Source organism: Equus asinus, chromosome 7, assembly GCF_041296235.1.
Source record: "Equus asinus isolate D_3611 breed Donkey chromosome 7, EquAss-T2T_v2, whole genome shotgun sequence".
Taxonomy (NCBI): domain Eukaryota; kingdom Metazoa; phylum Chordata; class Mammalia; order Perissodactyla; family Equidae; genus Equus; species Equus asinus.
In genome coordinates, this window is record NC_091796.1 from 56,748,187 (window position 1) to 56,768,570 (window position 20,384).

Below are 20,384 nucleotides of genomic sequence, written 5' to 3' on the forward strand. Positions count from 1 at the left end.
TTTTAATTGTTGAGAAGTCTTTCTTTTTCTTTGATTATTCCTTTTTTATACCAGTCAGTTTTTCTTACATACAGTGTTTCTCTGAGGATCCTAATTAAAATATTTTAAAATTTGTGAATCTTTCCTGAATTACAGTCAGGTCTCCTTATTTGCAGTAGTTATGTTCGATGAAGTTGCCACAAACACCGAATTAGCTAGTACTGAACCATTGCTCCTTGGGGAAATATAGGATTAGGTTACCATGAGGCTTTGATCACATTTTTGTCAACTGATCAATACTTAACCTTGTTTTACGTATGTTGCTGTTTAAAGACACCTTATTTAGCATGTATTGCTGACTCATTAACCCTGACCTCAGCCAACAGCATTAAAACACTTGCCTTAATAAGCTTTTATTTAATAGAAGTATTTTCTCCATAAGGCACATCACAGCCTTGTGCTTAGAAACACTAGATAGCACTTCAGCACTATGCTTGGGGGCCATTTTAAACTGCGAAATCACCAACACAAAGCCCAAAAATGCAAAAAAACATGGTGGTAAGTAGAGTGCAAAACAGACACTTGTTTTCTGATGAGAGCTGAAATAAGAAGGCAGAGCCTCAGCTTACTCGACCTCAGTGTCAGGAACAAGTATGTCAGGTAACTCACATTTTTTGCAGAGCCACTGCCGGCGTGTCCATGAATGACTGAAAGCCCCAAACACTGGATTTTTGGGGTTACAAATAAATTTTAGCAAGTAGGTCTGTTTACAAATATAGAATCTGCATATGATGAGAATTTGTTGTGCTATTTTCTCAAACATCTGTTTGTATACCTTGATCTTTACCTTTCATGCTCCTTGTTTTCCTTAAGTGTATGTTAGTGTTTATCTGTTTGTATTTATGAACAAGAGATTATTAGGGCTAGTAGAGAAAACTGATACTGGTGTTTTTCTCCCGTTAGGTGCTCTGTTTTCTGAACAGCTCACTCTCTTACCTAGGGGCTGGCTGAGTTTCCTCTAAGGTGGAATGGGTTGGCAGGACTTCCTTGTAGGGCATGTAGACCAAGAGCGAGCTGGCAGGCTGGAGTACCCCCAAACTGCCAAAGTAAGCAGGACTTGACTTTGGGGATAGAGCACTTCAGTGTATTTCCTTCCTCCTCGTTCCTCTCCTTGCCGGTTTTGGAGTACTACTTTATTTCAAGTTCTTACCTCTCCTCTTTCAAGCTCTAATCATCTCACCAGGATCCTTCCTCAGGCTTACTTTAGCCTCGAGCTGTGTCGGTTGCCAGCCATGGAGTCTTCTGATTGCGGTTCTTTAAGTGAATCACTTCATGATCGCCCCATGGCTCATCCCTGTACTTTGCATTTATTGATTGGAGGTTGGAGCTTCTGGAATTTCCTGCAGACTGATAGTGATATGGGCTCTTTTTCCTTTTGCATTTTCTCTGTCAGTCGGATCCCTTTCTGTTTCCTGTGTTCCTGGAATTCCTTTAAATTTCTTGGTTTCTAATGGCACACTTTCTTATTTGTAGCAATGTTATGGTATTATTCTTTCAGCATTTCCATGGAGTCTTTGGAGGCGTGGGAAAGAGAAAAGAGATGCAGGTAATCGGTTTGTATTTGGTCAGAAAGCTGGATGGTTTTTCTCACTGTTTAGTTGTGAGTCGTATTTAGAAAAAAGTTTAAATGTGAACATCTTATTTTTCAATGTACACATGAGGTAATTTTCTCATCGGTTGTTATCTGGATGTTTTATAATTTGATTTAAAAATGTTTTTTTACAAGCTTTATGTTTTTAGTTATTTTAGAATATGTTACTGTAAATGTACTTTGGGTACTCTTTGTTTAGGAGAAAACTTTATAGAACAAGGAAAAAAAGTTTATGAGATATAGAAACTACTGTTGAATTTACATCTCTTTGGCTAACAATTGTAAATAACTGATAATTTTATTTTATTACTGTAGCACTTTGCAGTTTACCTAGTATTTTTGTTATACTAGGTGATTTGATTTCATTATTAGAAGATTTGCTAATAAAGCTTTAGTAATAAAGAAGTAAATCTTTTTTTTTAACTATCACATTTTGTTTTTAGCTTCAAGCGTTGACACATCACGACATCAAGGTCAGAGGTTAAATAAGGCTCTATGTCATGTTCATAGAGATATTACTTAATCTGGATGAGGGAGGCAAAGGAAATCAGTATCTAGGTAATTAGGTACAGAAAGATAAAAGTCATTTAACCTAGAGTTCACTTCAGTAGAGTTCATTCTCTTATTACTTATCTTTTGCTTTTTCAAGATGAAGTTGACCACACGTGAGTCTAGAAAGGAGAATGACATGTGGGGAGCATGCCTTCCTGAAGGGTGGTCGTTTTCTACTTTTCCTCCTTCCATCACGGTTTCTTCCTTTTTTGTACAAAGCACTTAAAATCTTTTTGTCATGAATTTGGTCACCATAGTGTTAACTTTTCATTCCATAGTTAGTGACTAAATCTTTCAGGAGGAAAAATTCTAGGACCCCTTAGGTGTCTTTTTTTAGTCTGTTGAATGCTTGAAAACTTTTCTTTTGGGAAAAGAGCTACCTTCTATCTCAGCTATAAGAAAATGTGGTAAAAACAATGCAAAATGATGGTATCCTCCATCCTCACGCTGAGCATTCTCCAGGGCACACCTTCACAAGGTGTGGCTGTGACGGATGTATGGCAGGGATCTAGTTGTCACAGTAGTGACATCTGACTTGTGGATTGTAGATCTGCTTGGTGACAGTATTTTTTAATTCTCTGAATTACATGTATTAATTTTATCACTATGTAAAATAGTTTTCACTCTTCATTTCTAGCTCTCGTGCTCATTCCCCCATGATAGCCGTAGGAAGTGATGACAGTAGTCCAAATGCAATGGCCAAGGTTCAGATTTTCGAATATAATGAAAACACCAGGTCAGTACTGCTTTGGTTTTGATTATTGTTTCAAATTACATTTAAATTTTTAAAATGTTATTGCTTTATTCATTAACTGAATTATGCATTATTCATGACATATTTACTGATTTCTTATGCTATGCCAAGTTCTGTGCTAGGCTCTGATAATATAGAATTGAACGATACAGAGGAGAAGGTAATTGATCTCCCAGTATATACCATCTTGCAGGGTAAACAAAAAAGTGGTAAAAAATGGTGATGAATTTTATAAACTGGGAGAATCAGGGAGTTAAGAGTTTATACCTGGAGGGACCTAATCTAGTTTAAAGGGCCAGGAAGGGTCACCCAGAAGAGGACCTATAGGATGAGTGAAGTTAGCCAAATAAAGAGGCAAAAGCATTCCAAGTGGGAAACCGCATGTGGTAATAAGTAATGAGGCCCGTGAAGAAGAGAGAGCCAATATATTTTTACTGTACTTGGAAGATAATAGGCAAAAGGGAGTGTAGTGAGAAATATGCAAGACTCATATCTGCAAGACCTAGCGTTCAGTGTTTGTATTTTATCTTAAGGGTAATGTGAAGTCATTGAAAGATTTTTAAGTTAGGAAAGAACAGGATCAGAAGGTAGTTTAACTCTTCTATAGGTGTAGAAAGTATTTGGAGGGGAACATGAGTGGATTCAGGGCTAGGATGCTGTTATAATAGTCCAGGTAGGAGATCATAGTGGCTTTGGAATAGAGTAGTGGCAGTGGGGATGGAGAGAAGTGGATAATTTGAGAATAATGTACGAAGTGGTATCAGTAGGATCCGGTGATTGGGTGTGGGAGGTGAAGAAGAAAAAGGGGAGCTATCAGGATGATTTTCAAGGTTATGGCTTAATAGTTCAATGGATAATGTGTGATTTCTTGAGATAAGGAACTCTGGAAACAGGGCATATTTGGGTAAAGTGTAGGAACATGTGAAGAAAAGTTTAATTTTGGTCACGTTGAGATATCTGCAACACCTGTGAGGGCCATGAGCAGTGTCAGAGATGTACTTTGAGTCTTATGGGAGAAAAGAACACCCATCAGGTGATCAGGTGGGTTTCACACATGCTAGACAAAATTCTTGGGTATGGTAGTTAGATATTGGCTAGGGCCAGAAGCAGAAGAGAACTCGTGTCATTCCTGTTGGCTCCGCAATTCAGAATGTTGCTACTTGTGTTTTTAAGGGGTTCTTATACCTGCCTTCTACCTTCCTAGATTCATGTTTGCGTCAGAGAGGCTCTGTCTACAACGGTGCTGTTCAGTAGACTTGCTGCGATGATGGAAATGGTCTGTATCTGTGCCTTCTAATGCAGGGGCCATTAAGCCACATGAGACTATTGAAACTTGAAATGTGGCTCCTGCAGCTGAGGAGCTGAATTTGTTAATTTTTATCCATTTAAATTGAAATAGGCACATGTGGCTAGTGGCTGCTGTATTGGCTAGCACAATTCTAGAAGATAGGAACCCTCCTCTACATCCTTGTGAAGTTTTCATAGCCTTTAAGCTAAAAAAGCTAGGAACACATTAAGAGTACATTTTAAAGAGGCTTCGTGAAGAGTTAATGTTGTTAATTTCAGCCTTAGCTGAGCAGAATGAATATGGAATCATAAATCTAAAACTTAACAGGTGGACCATTTCTAAAACTTGGAAAATAAAAAAGTACTTCATAAATAAGATTTTAGTAGAAGGATAAAGAACTTGTAGTTGGTTCTGAAAGTAAATACAGGGGAGATAGAAATACATAAGTACTTAAAAGAATCCAGTGATAAAGGTAATTCGAGGTTGCTTATGACTCCCTTAGCCAGCAGAATAAATCTAGATTAAGGGCTAGATCCCTTCTATTATCTCATATAACAAGAAACTTGGTGGTGGATCAATTCTGGTGTTAGTTAAGTTGCTCGGTGATCACATCAAGGGCCTTAGTATTTTCCATTTTCTGCTGTCATTCTGAGTGTATTGGTGACAGCTCCCTCTTAGCATCACAAGAGCAGTTCCAGGTTTCACATGCAGATATAAAGAAGGGCATTTCCTTTCATGTGACTTTTTATATTAGAGAGAGAAAAGCTTTTGTAGAAGCATCTTAGGAGGTTTATCATCAGATCCTGCTAGCCAGAATTGGGTCACTCATCTATACGTTAGTTGCAAGGGAGTCAGATAGCAAGTGTCAGGCATTTTCTGCATCTAGAATGAAGGGGAAGGGGCATTGAGTAGGTAACAGTGTCTGCATGTGTGTGTGGGATTGACATGAAATTATCAGACCTTTTCAGTTTACCTATTTTTGGATCTCTTGGTCTGGTTCTTTGAGGTAAGAGTTGTTGAAGGTTCTTATTTAGAGTAAACTTGTTTACATGGAGGATATGTGATAGACGACTATGTAGCATCCAGTTCTTAATACCTAATGTAAGTAGTAACACCATTTAATACACAGGAAGCATTTGTCAAATTAACCAATATTGGATATTTTTATTTTTATTGGTGAATAAAGTATTAAGGCAGACCTGGCGTTGACAATGATAATACAAGTGCTGTGCATTTATATTGGTTACAGGGCACTTTCACATATATTATAAAATTTGAATCCTAACAACCACCTTATCAATAGGATAGGTAGCTTTTATATTATTACAATTTTACACATGAACAAACAGACTAACAAAGTAAAATGACTAGACTAAGGTCAAATATAGGAGTCAGGACCACAGTGTTAGAAGCAAAGGTGTGGATGAGATTGCTCACAGTGATCATATAGAATGGAAGAGGTCAAGGAGAGAACCTTGAGGCACACTAGCTTGGAGATAATTCTGAAAGATTGTTGGGGTGTAAAGAATGCTAAATATAGAATGCTAGGAACACCAATATTTCCGGGGAGGGTGGTGGAAGGATGAGATAAGGACATTGCTCTAACCCCCTCTCTAGTACTCAGGGTTATGTGCTTCAGTTCTGTCCCTAATACTTAGTTGAAGACATAGAAAAACATAATAGAAAACTCTGATTTGTCGTCTCCTTCATTATCTTCTTAGTCTCCATTTGCAGATACAGAAATAGAATTGTAAGGATAAAATAGACTTTGGCATAGCTTCTTTTATCGCCACTAAAAAAACTCAATTCCTCCTGTTATCAGGTTAACTTTTTTATTTACATTCAAATACTTAGGAAATTCACTTACCCTTTTCTTAAAAAAGATATTAATGGCTAAAGTCAAGATCTCGTTCTAGTTAATTTTGTGAAACTGTTTTAAGCCAAACTTAAAAAATCAAAAGAAGAAACTCAGGAGGTTCTATCAGCTTCCTAGGGCTGCTGTAACAACTTACTACAGACTGGGGGCCTAACAAAACAGGAATTGATTCTCTCTCAGTTCTGGGCCCAGAAATCTGAAATCAGGGTGCTGCGAGGGCTGTGCTGCTTCTGAAATCCCACCTGGTCTCCTCAAGCTTCTAGTGGCTCAAGGAGTTCCTTGGCTTGTGGCAGCATAACTCTAATCTCTGCCTTCACATGGCCCCATTCTGTGTCTCTGTTTCTCCTTTTCTGTCTTTTCTAAGGCCTAGGCTAAATCCAAGATGATCTCATTCTGAGACCCTTAATTACATCTGCAAAGACCATTTTTCCAAATTAGGTCACATTCACAGGTTCTAGGGGTTAGGCCTTGGCCATACTACATACCGCAGAGGTAAACTCTGCAGTGATGCATTGTCTAATGATGTCTCGATCAACAGTGGACTGCATATATGGTGGTTGTCCCGTAAGATGGGTATCATATAGCCTAGGTATGTAGTAGGCAATCCGTCTAGGTTTATGTAAGAGCTGTAGGGGAGGAAGAAATTTTCCTCTACCCTTTAGGGTTCTTCTGGCTAGGCTAATAGTTAAATTGACATGAGACAGATTAACAGGAGAAAAGTGAAGAAAAGGTTCATGACATATACACATTGGAGAAACCTAGGAAAACCAAGTAACTCACCAAAATTGCTGAAGCCCTCGCCTAAATACCATCCTCAGCTAGAGGCAAAAGAAGATGTTGGGGATGGGGAGAGTCAAGGACTTCAGAAGGAAGGAAGCAATTCACAGGTTGGTGAAAAGGAGCAAACATTTAGAAAACAAGTGTTTGGCTACACGGAAATAGGAGAACACAGAGGGGAGCCCAACAAACAGGTTTTTCTAAGTTCCTTCCTTTCTACCACCTAGTTCATGTTATGCTAAGGTGATAGTTCCCTTCCTGAGACAGGTTTTTTTTTTTAATCTGAATTCTTTTAGGCAGTTAAGGGGGAGATAACAAGAAAAACTTTCTAAATATTTTGTTTCTTAAAAATAAGCAGCCTAGGGGCCGGCCTGGTGGCACAGCGCTTAAGTGCGCATGTTCTGCTTCAGCGGCCCAGGGTTTGCCTGTTCGGATCCCGGGTGCGGACATGGCACCTCTTGGCACGCCATGCTGTGGTAGGCACCCCACATATAAAGTAGAGGAAGATGGGCATGGATGTTAGCTAAGGGCCAGTCTTCCTCAGCAAAAAGAGGAGGATTGGCAGCAGTTAGCTCAGGGCTAATCTTCCTCAAAAAAAAAAAAAAAAAAAAACAGCCTAAAATAATCTTCATGTTATAGAGACACATTTTGGGGTGGCTGGTTTTGTTCCCCTTTGGTACACTCGATCCTGTTCACACAACCGTGATATCATCTAATGACACATTGCTCAGAAGGTATCCCTGTCATTTAGTGACACATGACTATATTTCATTGTGAGCAATATGAAAAAAATTGAGGTACCTCGACATGTGGCTTTAAAAAAATTTTATTTCTGAAATTTTTAATGTAAATTGTTTGTTTTTTCATTAGGAAATATGCAAAAGCTGAAACCCTCATGACAGTCACAGATCCTGTCCATGATATTTCATTTGCTCCAAACTTGGGAAGATCTTTCCATATTCTAGCTATAGCAACTAAAGATGTGAGAATTTTTACTTTAAAGCCTGTGAGGTGAGTTTTTGAAACACTTACTAATTTGCAAGTGCTCTTAACTCTTGATTATTGTCGTTTATGGAGGAGAGAGTAGAGGCAACTATGATCTGAAGAGTGGATACTGTAATGAACGTTTTGCCTATAAATATATGACTTTGGGGGATCGAGGATGAGTAGAGAGGAGATTTATATTTTCTTAATTGTGTTTTAGTTAGACTCATACTAGTAACAGTTGGATCCTCTGAATATAATTGGTATTCCATAAATGTGTGAATGAATAAGAGATGGCAGTCTACTTTGGGAAAATTGTTAGCATAGGAACATTCTTGAGTAACCAATTTAGCTTTAATTTTGAATTATGAGTTTCAGTTCTTTTTCTTTCCTTTTTTCCTTCTTCTCTCCTCCTATTCTTCTCTTCTTACTGTTTTCCTTTCAAAATTAATTATCATCATCTCTTTTATTCCTCTACCATGTTTTGGGGAATAAAGTTCTCTTTTGTTGTTTCTTTCTTCTATGAAACAGTTAGTGAATATCATTTATGTAGTAAGATCATGCCAGGTCCTGGGGAGTCAAATGAAAGTGACATGGTCCAGCTCTCAATGAGCTAATGGGGGTTTGAGGATGGCATAGATGTGTCCATTATTATAAAATAATATTGTAAAATAAATTATGAAATAAGTAAATATATATTTATTTATTAAAACTTTTCTCAGAATTCCTTAGGAAAATTTTTTTATTAACTTTAATTTTTTTTATTAACAGGAAAGAACTTTCTTCCTCTGGTGGGCCAACAAAATTTGAAATCCATATAGTGGCTCAGTTTGATAATCATAACTCTCAGGTCTGGCGAGTGAGTTGGAATATAACAGGAACAGTGTTAGCATCTTCAGGAGATGATGGCTGTGTAAGACTGTGGAAAGGTAAGATTTCACTGAAGGAATTGATGCTTTATGTTGCCACTTTAGAATTTTCACTTAGAAGTGTAAACTCTGAAATATTTTGAAAAAAATTATCTTTCTACAGTTACTTTTAATTAATATCTCACGTTAATTTTTATTTTGCACCATCATCAGTTTACTTAGCTCATAGCAGTTAATGACTAATTGAATTGTTTTTTAAGTTTCCATGTGGAACAGAGCCACTTTTAAAAGTAAAATTAATTTGTTAACAGAATATGCAGTATTTCCAATAAAAATACAGCGTTTGCTATATGTGTAACTTGTGTGAGTGCTCTGCAGACTCAAGACAGGACTACAGTCGTCTCTTATTAAATAACTGCTTTAGCCAACCAGCCATTAGTAAGAGAAAATCCATTATCTTCCCCACTTCTCTACAACTCCCAAAAGTCCAAGAATCTTGGGGCCGTTGATTCTAAAAGTTTGTTGCAAATGCCACGCTGAGCTCTGCTCACTCTGGTCAGTCGACACTGACTGTGGTTGCTGTAGTGTGGTCTTTACTTTTCCAGGATGTTTGTCCACTGGGCAGAGGTATCCTTGGTCCGTGCACCACTCTAGGGGATGGCGTCCCATACTTAGGATCCAAAATTATAGTTTAGTTTATTTAGCCAGAGCACTATTGTTTCCCAAAATGCAGGTTAGCAAATCTCTCATGATCCGTTTGAGGCTGTGGTAGAACCAGCCTATAACTTACTTTTGTCATTGTAATTTTGCTGCGCTTTCCTACCTCTGGGCTTTGGTCAGGACCACCCACCTCCAATTCAGTAGGCTCCCCTAACTTGGGTTTCCTGGGCTCAGTGTCTTCAGTGACCAATTTTGCATTTAAAGATTTAGGCCATGTTGAATAAACCACTCAAACCCCAGAGATTTTGTTACCTACATCCATCTCTGAGGACATTAGGTACCCACATGACTTTTACTTGGATAACCATGAAGGCAACTCTAGTACCCTACATATACATGTAATTGAAATTCATTGTAATGAAGACAAAGAATTTATTTTGATATTAAATTCAAAATGTGATAATATGGTAGCTTAGAGAATTATCTCTGTTAATATTTATCTTTTAAAGAAGGGAAGTGGGTGATGAAAGCTTTATGTTTTGTAGATTAGTAGTTCTTTCAAAACTTTAAAAAAATTGTTAAAATTGAGATATATGTATTTCATTTAAAAAATGTCTTTAACATTTATCCTGAGAGAAATGTAGCCCATAGATCTCTCCCATTGCTTTAATTGGTTTAAGGACGTGAACACAGATTTGTGCCCTTGAGCATGGATATTAATCATGTTAATGTATTTGACCATTTTCCTTTCAGCTAATTATATGGACAATTGGAAGTGTACTGGTATTTTGAAAGGTAATGGGAGCCCTGTCAATGGGAGTTCTCAGCAGGGAAACTCAAATCCTTCCCTAGGTTCAAATATCCCAAATCTTCAAAATTCATTAAATGGATCTTCTGTTGGCAGGTAGGCTGTTTTGTGGGAAAACTAGCAATTATCTTCTTTTTAAATCATTCTGGTAGTCATAACTAATGGTGTGTTAGTTTATGGATTTTAAGATTGAAGAAATTCACACTTAATTATGACGAGTTTAAAAATTCACTTTTGTTAGCTCTGTGTTTGGCTTACTTGATTATAATATTTATAGGCACGTTGTGAGGCCATTTAACAAACTAAATTATATTCTGAAATTTATGGTCTATCAGAAATGTTTATAACTTTATTTTACTTTGCTTCTGCAGTAATGAGATGGAGAGGAAATATGGGATAATGTAATGCTAAGGATGTTAGTCCTAGATGAGCATCAGTATGTTGTTAGTGCTGGTAGTGTAGCCTTTGAGTCAGGTCAAACTGAAATTTTAAGTAAAATAAAATACATTAACTAACGCTTTGTAGAAGAAGGTGAGTTAAGTGTGTGTGTTTAAAACTTTAATGGAGATTTTAAGAGGAAATGGTAAATTCTGAGTTCGTGATTTTTAGAATTTTTAACATATTAGATTATCTTAATAAAGAATGTTTGATGTGATCTAAAGAGTCATCCTCTTGTTTTCATATTCAAATTTCAAATATGTGAATTTGTAAAATAAAATTATTTTAATATGCCTTTGTGAATAATTCGGCATGATTCAGGAAACTTCAAAGCACAGCCTTAACAAACTGTCCTGTGGTTATCCTGTTGTCATCTTAAGTAAAAGAAGAAAATTGTATTTAAAATTTCTTAAACTATTTTTATATTGTTAATATTTTTATAAAGAAGTCCTGGTATTTGATTTTGAGGTTTTCAGTATTTGCATCAACAATTTCAGGCTACTATAGAAGATATCCGATTATAAAGATGATTTCATGAAGCAAAAGCTACTACTGTTAATTAAAAAAAAAAATCTGGTTTTTGGTTGCTATCTGTACTACATATTCTTTTTTGGAAAGAGCTTTGAAGTTTTGATCTGTATTCTTATTGTTCCGATAACCGTGTGTGTTAGATCTGTGATGCATTTTCCCTTCTCCATTTGTATTATGTCCTTTAACAGAAAGCACAGCTGAGTACCAGCTAACTGGAGTAACTTTGCTGTTTTGCTGCTTGTTGCATGCACACAGGAATGGAAAGCGAGCTCCTTTTCCCCTTCCCCAGCGCCGTTTGACCTCTCCCAAGATACACCAGCAGCCTGCTTACTACTAAACGCAATCCAAAAGGCCTTTAAAAATACAGTGTATATCATTTTTTTTTGTACTAGCCAGTTTATTGACACTATTTGAAACTTTTGAAATATAAATGGAGAGGCTTTTTGTTGAGACATTGTCACCAAAACAATTTTTTGAAAGTTCCTGAAACTAACATGGGTTTTAAAATTAAAGGGATTGTTACCATCCTTACAAGTAGTTGGGAGGAGGGAAACTATCACTTTATTCCATTTGGAGAGTATAGGCTTATTTCATTTGTTTTTTAAAACAAGAAGCTACAATGATGAATTTTTGTAATTTTAATTTGAAGATTAACTATTTTTCATAAAGATTGTTTTGAGTGCTAATTTGTTTACCTTTTGTAGAATTGGTTTATACATGATATTATTCAGTACAACTGTCATTTCTTTGTAATATTAAAAAATATTAGTAAAGGAGTGAGAGAAGTAGTAATAAAATGAAAGTAATTGGACTGTACAATTTGTAGCTAAAGTAAACTTTTGGTATTGCTTCATTTATAATTTGGTAGTAAAATGAAAACACCTTTGTAAGTTTTCAATTCATATTCACTAAGAGATAAACATTTCTAATATATGCTGTGTATTATTATGGTGTGATTCCATGGCTGAAAGTTTCCTTCAAGTAAAAATTTGGATACATACATAAGAGAAGCAGTTAAAATTTTGCTAAAATTGTGCATGCACATTAACCTCCACATTCCATGTCCCAGGATTTTCTTAATTTAGTTGGCTGCTTCATTTAGTTCATATCCTCTAGAACTCTGACCTTGATTACAAAGCTGTAAATCTTTGTTTGCTAAAATGCATAAGTGTTACGGGTAAGTTATAAAATGGCAGAAGAATAACAATAGGACATATTATTTGAGCCCTTTTACTTATTAAAATTTTGTACTATTCTAAGGTTTTTGCAGAAAAACAGCTTAGTATATTCAAGGATTGTATTTCTTTGAAAGTATGTTGCAATAGCTGACCATACTGTGTGAAAATATTTGAATTGGTTCTCAGTATCATGTACACACTAAAAAACTGTGTGCCTGCTGCTACTACAAATGAATCATTGCTTAAAATAAAGAAAAAAACTTGTTAGATTTGTAAATTTACAGGATAGCATCAAATATGTTTCTGAGAGATTAGAAAATGTTTTAAATTATAAAATTAATGTCTTGTTTTATAACATTTATATTGATAATTTTTTTAACATTTTAAGTTTAACAGATTGTATTTCTTTCAAGTTTCCACACTTGCTTAAGCAAGCTTGATTTGAGTAAGGGTCTTGATTTTTGCTATTATGTTCTATTAGTTTTGGCATGAATATACTAAAGCTTTTTTTTCCAGCATGTGGTTTCTCCTCTTTGGTTCTCTTTGTATTTACTACTTTTCTCTTTTCCTTCTGTTTTTTCTTTTTTTTTTTTTTTCTGTTGTTTTGTTTTGTTTTGGTGTTTTGTTCCTGTCTTCATTGTTTCAGGTATTTCTTTCCCCCTCTGGATTCCCCACGGGCTGGATCGAGATGGTCCAGTTATGCCCAGCTCCTTCCTCCTCCTCCTCCTCCTCTGGTAGAGCACTCTTGCGATGCTGACACTGCCAACCTCCAGTATCCTCACCCTCGCAGACGATCTCTCTCTCGGCCTCTTAATCCCTTACCTGAGAATGAAGGGGTTTAAAACACTGATTTAACACTTAAAGGCCTTATTCAAGTGCTTGTAAATGCTTTCATTCCTGGCTGCTTTTTGTTTTTCTTCATTTTCTTTCAGAAGATTTTTCTAATTTAGGGTTTGTCTTGCATGTGTTACAACCAGAACACAGTGTTTGGAACCTAAATGTGTTTGTGCTTCTCCATCAAAGGAACATTTACTGCATTGGTCCGATAACCTTTGATGAAATGAGATGCGTACAAAGTAATGTTAACTGTGATATACACAGTAGCTGACTTCAAAGTGCCTGTTCTGTAAATTTTATTTTGAACTGTTATCTTGGTGTTAAGTTTCTTATGGTTTGTCATATTGGTTAATATGAAAGCATATCATTAAAAGGTTCACTTTGCCTTTGAGATATTAAGAAATGTGTTTTAATTTTACAGGCTAATGTTACAACTGACTAGTTTGTAAAATAAATCATTCCTGTGTATAAAGCAGCAAAATATAATGTGGACTGTTTGGTCTTTTTTTTTTAAAAAGAAAATTGCCATTCACTACTTGGAATTACTGTTTAAAGCTTTTGTAATTATTCTCCAAGTAGATTATTTAATAAAATATATTTTAAAGATATGAATCTGTTGCTTTATAAGAATAGAATATATTCTCTTTGATAGTTGGTAAAGCTTATATCTCCTTAAAATACCATGTTACTAAAAAACAAAAATAAAAAAAGGGGGAGCTAAGCATGACATTTATTTAAAAGGTAGAAAGTCAGTATGTAGACTGACATCTAGAACTGACACATGTTGACTTTCAATCTAAATAGATGACATTAGACTGTTTTCTAAAATGATACTTTTAAAATTTGAAATTAGAATATACTTGACAGTAATTATGGTAAAATGATTAAAATTGTGGGGTAGTAATAGTCTTTTTAGTTCAGTTTTCTCAGGATTTGTCAAGGATTTCACTTCCTTCAGAGCTAGAGAGAGATGTAATTTGAACAGCATTTTATGTGTCTATCAGTTAATCACATATAAATGATATAATTGTCTATAATTTATAAGCTAATTTTCAAAGACACCTTTCCTACGAATAGTGTCATACCCCTAGAGCTTATTAACATGCAAAGGATAAAGAACTGATAAGATACATTGTGTTAATTTTAATTTAAGGAACATTTTGAGTTTTGTTGCATATAATCACTAAAATGTTTTGTTTGTAAAGTTAGCATTTTAGCATTCTAATGTAAGAAAAAGAATCCTAAAAAATCCTTTCCAAATAATTCTTAAAGGTCTTCCTTCTGTTAAGGGACTTGTTTTAGACTTGTAGGCTTTCTTAGGTTCAAAGCAAGAAGTCTAACTTAAGGCAGACTCTAGCTCAGAATTAAGAATTCATGTCTTTGAGATTTCAATCATAGAGTTGCCTGGGGTTAGATTGGGATAATGAATTGGAACAGATTCTCACTCCAAATTACTGAATATGGAGCATCTTCTATGTCCAAGATACTGTGCTAAACACTCTGAAATATGTAAAAAATAGGTAGTCTGCATACAAACTCATTCTAGTGAGAGAAGGCATCGTCAGAATTGACAAAAGGTAATGATGATTCAGCTTCATAATAAAGGTTGAAACAGTATAGTAGTATAAAACATTTATTTGAGCTGGCAGGATTTGGAAGGGATGTGGGATTTCTGCAGGTGGAGTAGTAGAAGCAGAGGAGGGTAGGAATTCCAGGGTGATGGCCCAGATGTAAAAGGAGAGGGACGTGTTCAGGCAACAAGATGTAAGTAGTAGTCTGATGAAAGGTTCATTTGGGGAGCTAGAGAGATGGGAGGTTAATCTGCAATCATACTTTGTGGTCACATTGTAGAAGGCTAATTCCCTGGGAGGCACCCCTGGCCATGGGGCTTCTGCAACCTCTACTCAATATCTAAGGAGGTTTGGATTTCACTGGGAGTTCTATTTCTACTTTTCAGTTAGAAGGTAAGGTTAGATAATAGCTAATATTTCTTGAGTACTCTCATGTGCCAGTGTTGTTCTAGGCACTTTTATGTGAGTTAACTGATTTAATCCTCACAAGAAACCTCTGAGGCTAGTGCTCTGATTAACTCTATTTTACAGATGGGGAAACTGGCAGGTGAAAGCTATTTGCCCAAGGCTATACAGCTAGGAAGTCAGAGAGCCAGGATTGAGATCTAGGCAGTCTGGCATCAGAGGCTTTCCTGCCTGCAGATACTTTGGATTATAGACCCCTGTCACTAGAGAGTCCTACCAGGTTATTAAGCATTGTGGGGAGAGCTTTGCTCACTTGATTTTTATGGAGGAAGGACATTTATTGAGTTGGGTACCAGGGATACAAGGTGAATGACAGTCTGGAATATACAGACATTCCAGCAGTTCACCTCCAATGTATGGCCATGGTGTAAATAAAGGAGTTAAGATACTTTGTGAAACAAGGGTGGGTCATTACACTCAAATAGCATACTTTCAGCTCTAGAGCTAAGCATTTGGTTTATTTTTCAGGATTCAGAAACTTGAGATTTTGTCCACTTTCTCTGTTCATTGAGTGTGGACAAAGGTAGTTCAGGGGTAATTACGCTTTGCAACTGCCGAAAGGCTGGAAGGTTTCAAGAAGAGATGTCAAGAGAACTGCAGAGACATCACTGAGTTTGACAGGAGGCCAGCCTGATAGATGAAAGCGAGTGTTAAAGTGGTGCTCAGGACCAAGCCAGATGACGTGGAATGAGTGATAAGGTGTGCAAGTGGAGACATGGAAGGAGAGAGAGAATGGTCTTAGGTGATAAAACAGAAACAAGGAAAGTTTCGAGTTTTGGGTTTTTTCCTTCCTTTTTTGGATAGATGCGGCCCTTTTCAAGGCAGAGAGAAAGGAACCAGGGGAGAGGGTATCCAGGATTGATAGGCAATATTGTACAGGTAGAAAGGAAAGTGATCAGATAGATGTCTCTCACTGCTCTCTTCCCCATGCTAAAATTAGGAGTAGGGACTGTTCAACTCAACTTTGTGTTTTTCCTTTTCTCTGCTCCCAAGTGTGTTGCACATCTTAAACATTCAATAACTGTTGGATGGATGAAGTTCAGAAGTTAGCTTTGGAAAAGAGACTCTCCCTCTGAGACTGTATGAAAGAAATTTTGAGATAAAGGAAAGCAGAAGGTGTGAAATTGAATCATCTCTATGGTTTCAGTAAAGTAGTAGTTAAGGGCTTGTGCTGAGCAGACGTCGGTGATGGGGTTTGTGGCCTAAAGAGGAGGGGGAAACAAGGGAAATTAATTAGGGATGAATTGTCTCATCTCCTCAGCCATTTCCACCCGAGACCAACCTTACTCTCACAGAGGCCATTAGGTGTAGCGAACTATTCCTGAATTGGATTTCGAGGAATGATTTCCTAATTGAAGCTTATTAGCAGTGTGTAACATAAGGCAAGTGACACATTTCAGTGTCTAACAAATGGTGACAGAAAAGACCTGCACTTACGAAAGGACAAAAAGGTGGTAACAATAATAAACTCAGGGTAGTATCAGGTTATTTGGTCACGGGAAATATTTGTATGTAAGGTGAGTGACAGTGCTTTGGGGTCTTCCAACTAAGTTAGATAAGCGTTAGTTTCAATTTGGCCTAGGCCTTGTAGCCTTGGAGGCGGCGCTTTCAGTTCACCTTATAGCGGGAAGGCCTTCCGCCGGGCATCAAGCATTGCTCAAGTGCGGCTCCGGAGCTGCACAGCGCGGCTTCCTCGCTTCAAATCCAGGGATGCGCAGTCCTCGCCCAATCATCGGGTTCCTCTCGCCCCGTCCCTTCGCGCTGTCCAATCCAAAGCCGACTCTGAGTCCCCGCCCCTCGGCTGGTGCCGCGAACAGACGTAAACCCGAGGGGCGTGCGGTACGGCCGATCCGTGCGGCTACCGACGCTGGGGGGCACGCGCACGCGCGTTTGCAGCTCTGCCGAGACGCCTTTGCACCCTGCAGACGTTCTGCCCGCCTCTCGGCTCCTGCAGTTAGGGGTCGTGGGCTCGGTGAGAAGGGTCTTCCCTCTCTTGACGTGCGGTTCGGGAGGAGGCAGGCGAATCCACTTTTGGCCATCCTTTCGGCTGCCAGGCTGGTGGGGCAGTGACGGTTGGGCCAGGAGCTGGCTTTGGGGCACAGGCTCCGGGCCTGGGCCTGCGGGGGGCTGGCCTGAGTCGGCCCGCTCCGCTCCGTCCACCCCTTCGCACCCAGCCCGACTGCCACGCTCATTGAGTTTAATTGGACGCTTCTATGTCTGAGGCTCTTGGGCAAGCTTGAGAGATGGGTTTTGAAAGATGCGTGTTTTGATTTTCGGGGATGACATCCTTGTCCGTCCATGTCCGTGCCCCCCCGCCCGCGGTTGCTTCCAACTCTTGAGGAACAAACGCGTTGTGCTTTGCTCTGGAGTTTTCTTTTGCAGAGTGGTATGTTGACCTGCCGTGTTTGCCTCTTACGTAGCATCACCGGTTCTGTTTCTCGTTTTTGTCTAAAACTTTGACCCTGGAAATAGTATCATTGTTAACTAAATACCGAGGGGTCTGCCCGGATCGTTCGGTTATTGACTTTTGGTTTCTGCTAGGCCGCGTTAACATTCGCTTTACTACATTCCTTGCATCTGATTTCTTTATGAAAAAAACTTGAAATGAGACAGTGTTTAATATCGTTCTGTTTATGGTAAGCTTTTAAAAGTAATGTACTAAATGCCTACCTAATTCTAAAGTGTATCTTAAAATGCCAATAGTAGCTGATGAGTGTTGGGAAAGTTTGACTGTGTTTTTTCCCCACAGTTTATACTTGTAAGTGTGTTTAATTGTACATGCAGACCTCCAGTTAACGACTGGAGTAAGTGATATTTTACGTATCCAGAAATGTAATTAGACCAGTTAAGTATTAGTAACCTCAAATGGGAAATTTGAGGTTACTAATTTAAGGAAATAGCAAGGGAAATCCCAAAGATGGTTACTTAATTCAAATATATTTAAAGGAAAAATAATAGGAAGTTCGAGAATTTTCCCTTCTGGGAAAGCTTTAGGAGTATGGTATGTCTATGGATGGTTTAGAACAAGTGTAATCTTTTCTGGAAACAAGGGAGCCTAGGTATTAGATTACATCTTGTGGAATCTTGCACTGGGTTGTGTTACTATTGCGCCTGTGACAAAGCTCTATCCAAGCACTTAACGCTATGTCTCATAATTGGTAGTTATTGTCAGCTCCCTGAGGGTTTTTGTATTCTTGGTGCAGGGAGAGTGTCTTTCCTGATTCGTGTTTGATAAAGATTGTTGCCAGAATGAACCTTACTTAATATTTGAATTTTCTTGGATTTGACTCCTTCTAAGTAGGGATAACTCTTAAAGAGTTCAGTATATATTTTAATGTGGTTTGTATATTTGTAAATGAATGAATAACTTAGTAATTACAGGAGTAGACACTGGGGGACTAATTGGAAGACTTATGCAGTAGTTCAGATTAAAACGTGATGGGCAGCACATGCTGGGAATATAGAAGTGGATCTCAGCTCCAGAAATACATTTGCATTTAGAAGCATTAGAATTTGGGAAGAGGACGGGTGTATTTTGAACATGCTTCGAAGAAGAAGGATCAGAATGGTTCCAGGTGTCTGGCTTGTATAGCAAGAGAATAAGGATTTGAGTTTGAGATAGATGTACACTGCATGACATAAGATCTGAGGTCAGAATCCTGGGTATCCCTAATATGTAAGGAGCAGATAGAGGAAGGGGATGTCAAGTGAGGTATAGAAGTAGTAATTTTGGATTCTTCTAATACACTTGGCTGTGAAAGGAAGGTGAGAAAATGGTGGCAGGAAGTGCAAATGAAGGATGGGAACAGGTTTTCCACCTCCTCCAACCTAACGGGAGAGTTTTGAACATGTATATAGAAATTAAGAAGAGGAAATAGAAATATCGAAGAGAGGAAAATACTGGGGCATGTCTGAGAGGAGGGTGCTTACATGATGTTTGGTGATGAATTTGCTGTGTATTGACATAGTTTGAACACATTCAGTCATTCAGCAAATTTATCAAGGGTCTGCTCTGCATGGCATTGCTTTAGAAAAGAATTCAGTGGTAAAACAGGCTGAGTCCTTGCCCTCATGGAGCTTACATTCTGGTACAGTCATGTGCCACATAACGACATTTTGGTCAACAATGGACCACATATAAGATGATGGTCCTGTAAGATTAGTACCATACAGCCTCATACCACATAGCCCATTTCTAGGAACATATTCCTGCCATTAAGTGACATGTGACTGTATGGGGAGGAAATAGTTAAAGAGGTGAATTATATAGCGTGCCAGATGGTGGTCAGGACTACAGAAAAAAGAAATGGCGATCAGATTGGAATGCCATGCTAGACTGTGTAGATTAATGAGGGAAGTATTGACAGGAAAGTGGACATTTGTACAAAGACATGAAAGAAGTGAAGGAGCAAGACAAGAGTATATCTAGGGCATTGGTGTACTGGGCAGAGGTAGGAGCAAGGGCAAAGCTCTGAGGCAGGAGCTTTGTTACCCTACCAGGTTTGTTTTTGCCCACTGCCCAGAAAGCCAAACACCAAGATGACGAGATTACAGCAGAGAGAGGGTTTTAATCACAAGGCAGCCATGTGAGGAAGCAAGAGCGTGAGTCTCAAATCTGCTTCCCCGAAAATAGGGACTCAGGGATATTTATGGGGTAGGTGGCAAGGTGGTCTGAAGTGTGGAGATAGATGATTGGAGGTGAGGAGAAGTGAGGTAATTGCTGATCTGCACGAGTCTGGTCAGACTTCATGCCTCTTCATAGGATGTGTGCTCAGAAAATGGCAGCATTAGTGTGATCTGAGGGTGGAGTTTCTAGCCTCGATGTCGAAATGTCCCCTATCGGACATCAGCGCAGGCCCAGTTGATTAGTTGGTGGTCTCAACTGGCCTGGAGTGGACAGAGGGGTTCTAATTCCTGAAGAACAGCTCAAACACCCATTACCGCAGTGAGCCAGGCTCTAGGGAGATGATATCTATAGAAACCTAGTGGGAGTCAGAGATATTGCCTAAACAATGGGTGGGTTAAACAGCTAAAAGCTGTAATAAGTAATTGCAAAAAGGAAAAAAACCTTTAGTTCCTAGCTACTTAATCATCAATGGCTGACTGTTTGCCAGGTTCATTCCCTCTTGTTCTTTGGTATTCCTCATTCCTATTCCTCATTCCTGA

At 38.2% G+C, this 20,384-nt stretch overlaps 2 protein-coding genes across 13 annotated transcripts in view; both read left to right on the forward strand.

The window, feature by feature from the left end:
- SEH1L (SEH1 like nucleoporin) overlaps positions 1-13,790 on the forward strand; it is a 29,029-nt gene extending 15,239 nt beyond the window's left edge. For 2 of the 3 annotated variants that reach the window (XM_044773481.2, XM_070513499.1), the window contains 5 exons: positions 2,820-2,918; positions 7,748-7,888; positions 8,633-8,790; positions 10,144-10,294; positions 12,992-13,790. In XM_044773481.2, coding sequence (XP_044629416.1) covers positions 2,820-2,918; positions 7,748-7,888; positions 8,633-8,790; positions 10,144-10,294; positions 12,992-13,187 — 745 coding nt within the window. In that variant the 3' untranslated portion in view covers positions 13,188-13,790. Of the gene's footprint in view, positions 1-2,819; positions 2,919-7,747; positions 7,889-8,632; positions 8,791-10,143; positions 10,295-11,355 lie in introns of all 3 variants that reach the window. The other variant, XM_044773482.2, reaches the window with a different exon arrangement.
- A 3,271-nt stretch (positions 13,791-17,061) lies between these two features.
- The window catches only part of CEP192 (centrosomal protein 192), a 121,105-nt gene continuing 117,782 nt past the window's right edge, over positions 17,062-20,384 (forward strand). For 9 of the 10 annotated variants that reach the window (XR_011504548.1, XM_070513492.1, XM_014837307.3 and 6 more), the window contains exon 1: positions 17,062-17,190. The gene's annotated coding sequence lies outside the window, so the exon portion shown is untranslated. Of the gene's footprint in view, positions 17,191-17,482; positions 17,605-20,384 lie in introns of those variants that run through there. The other variant, XM_070513491.1, reaches the window with a different exon arrangement.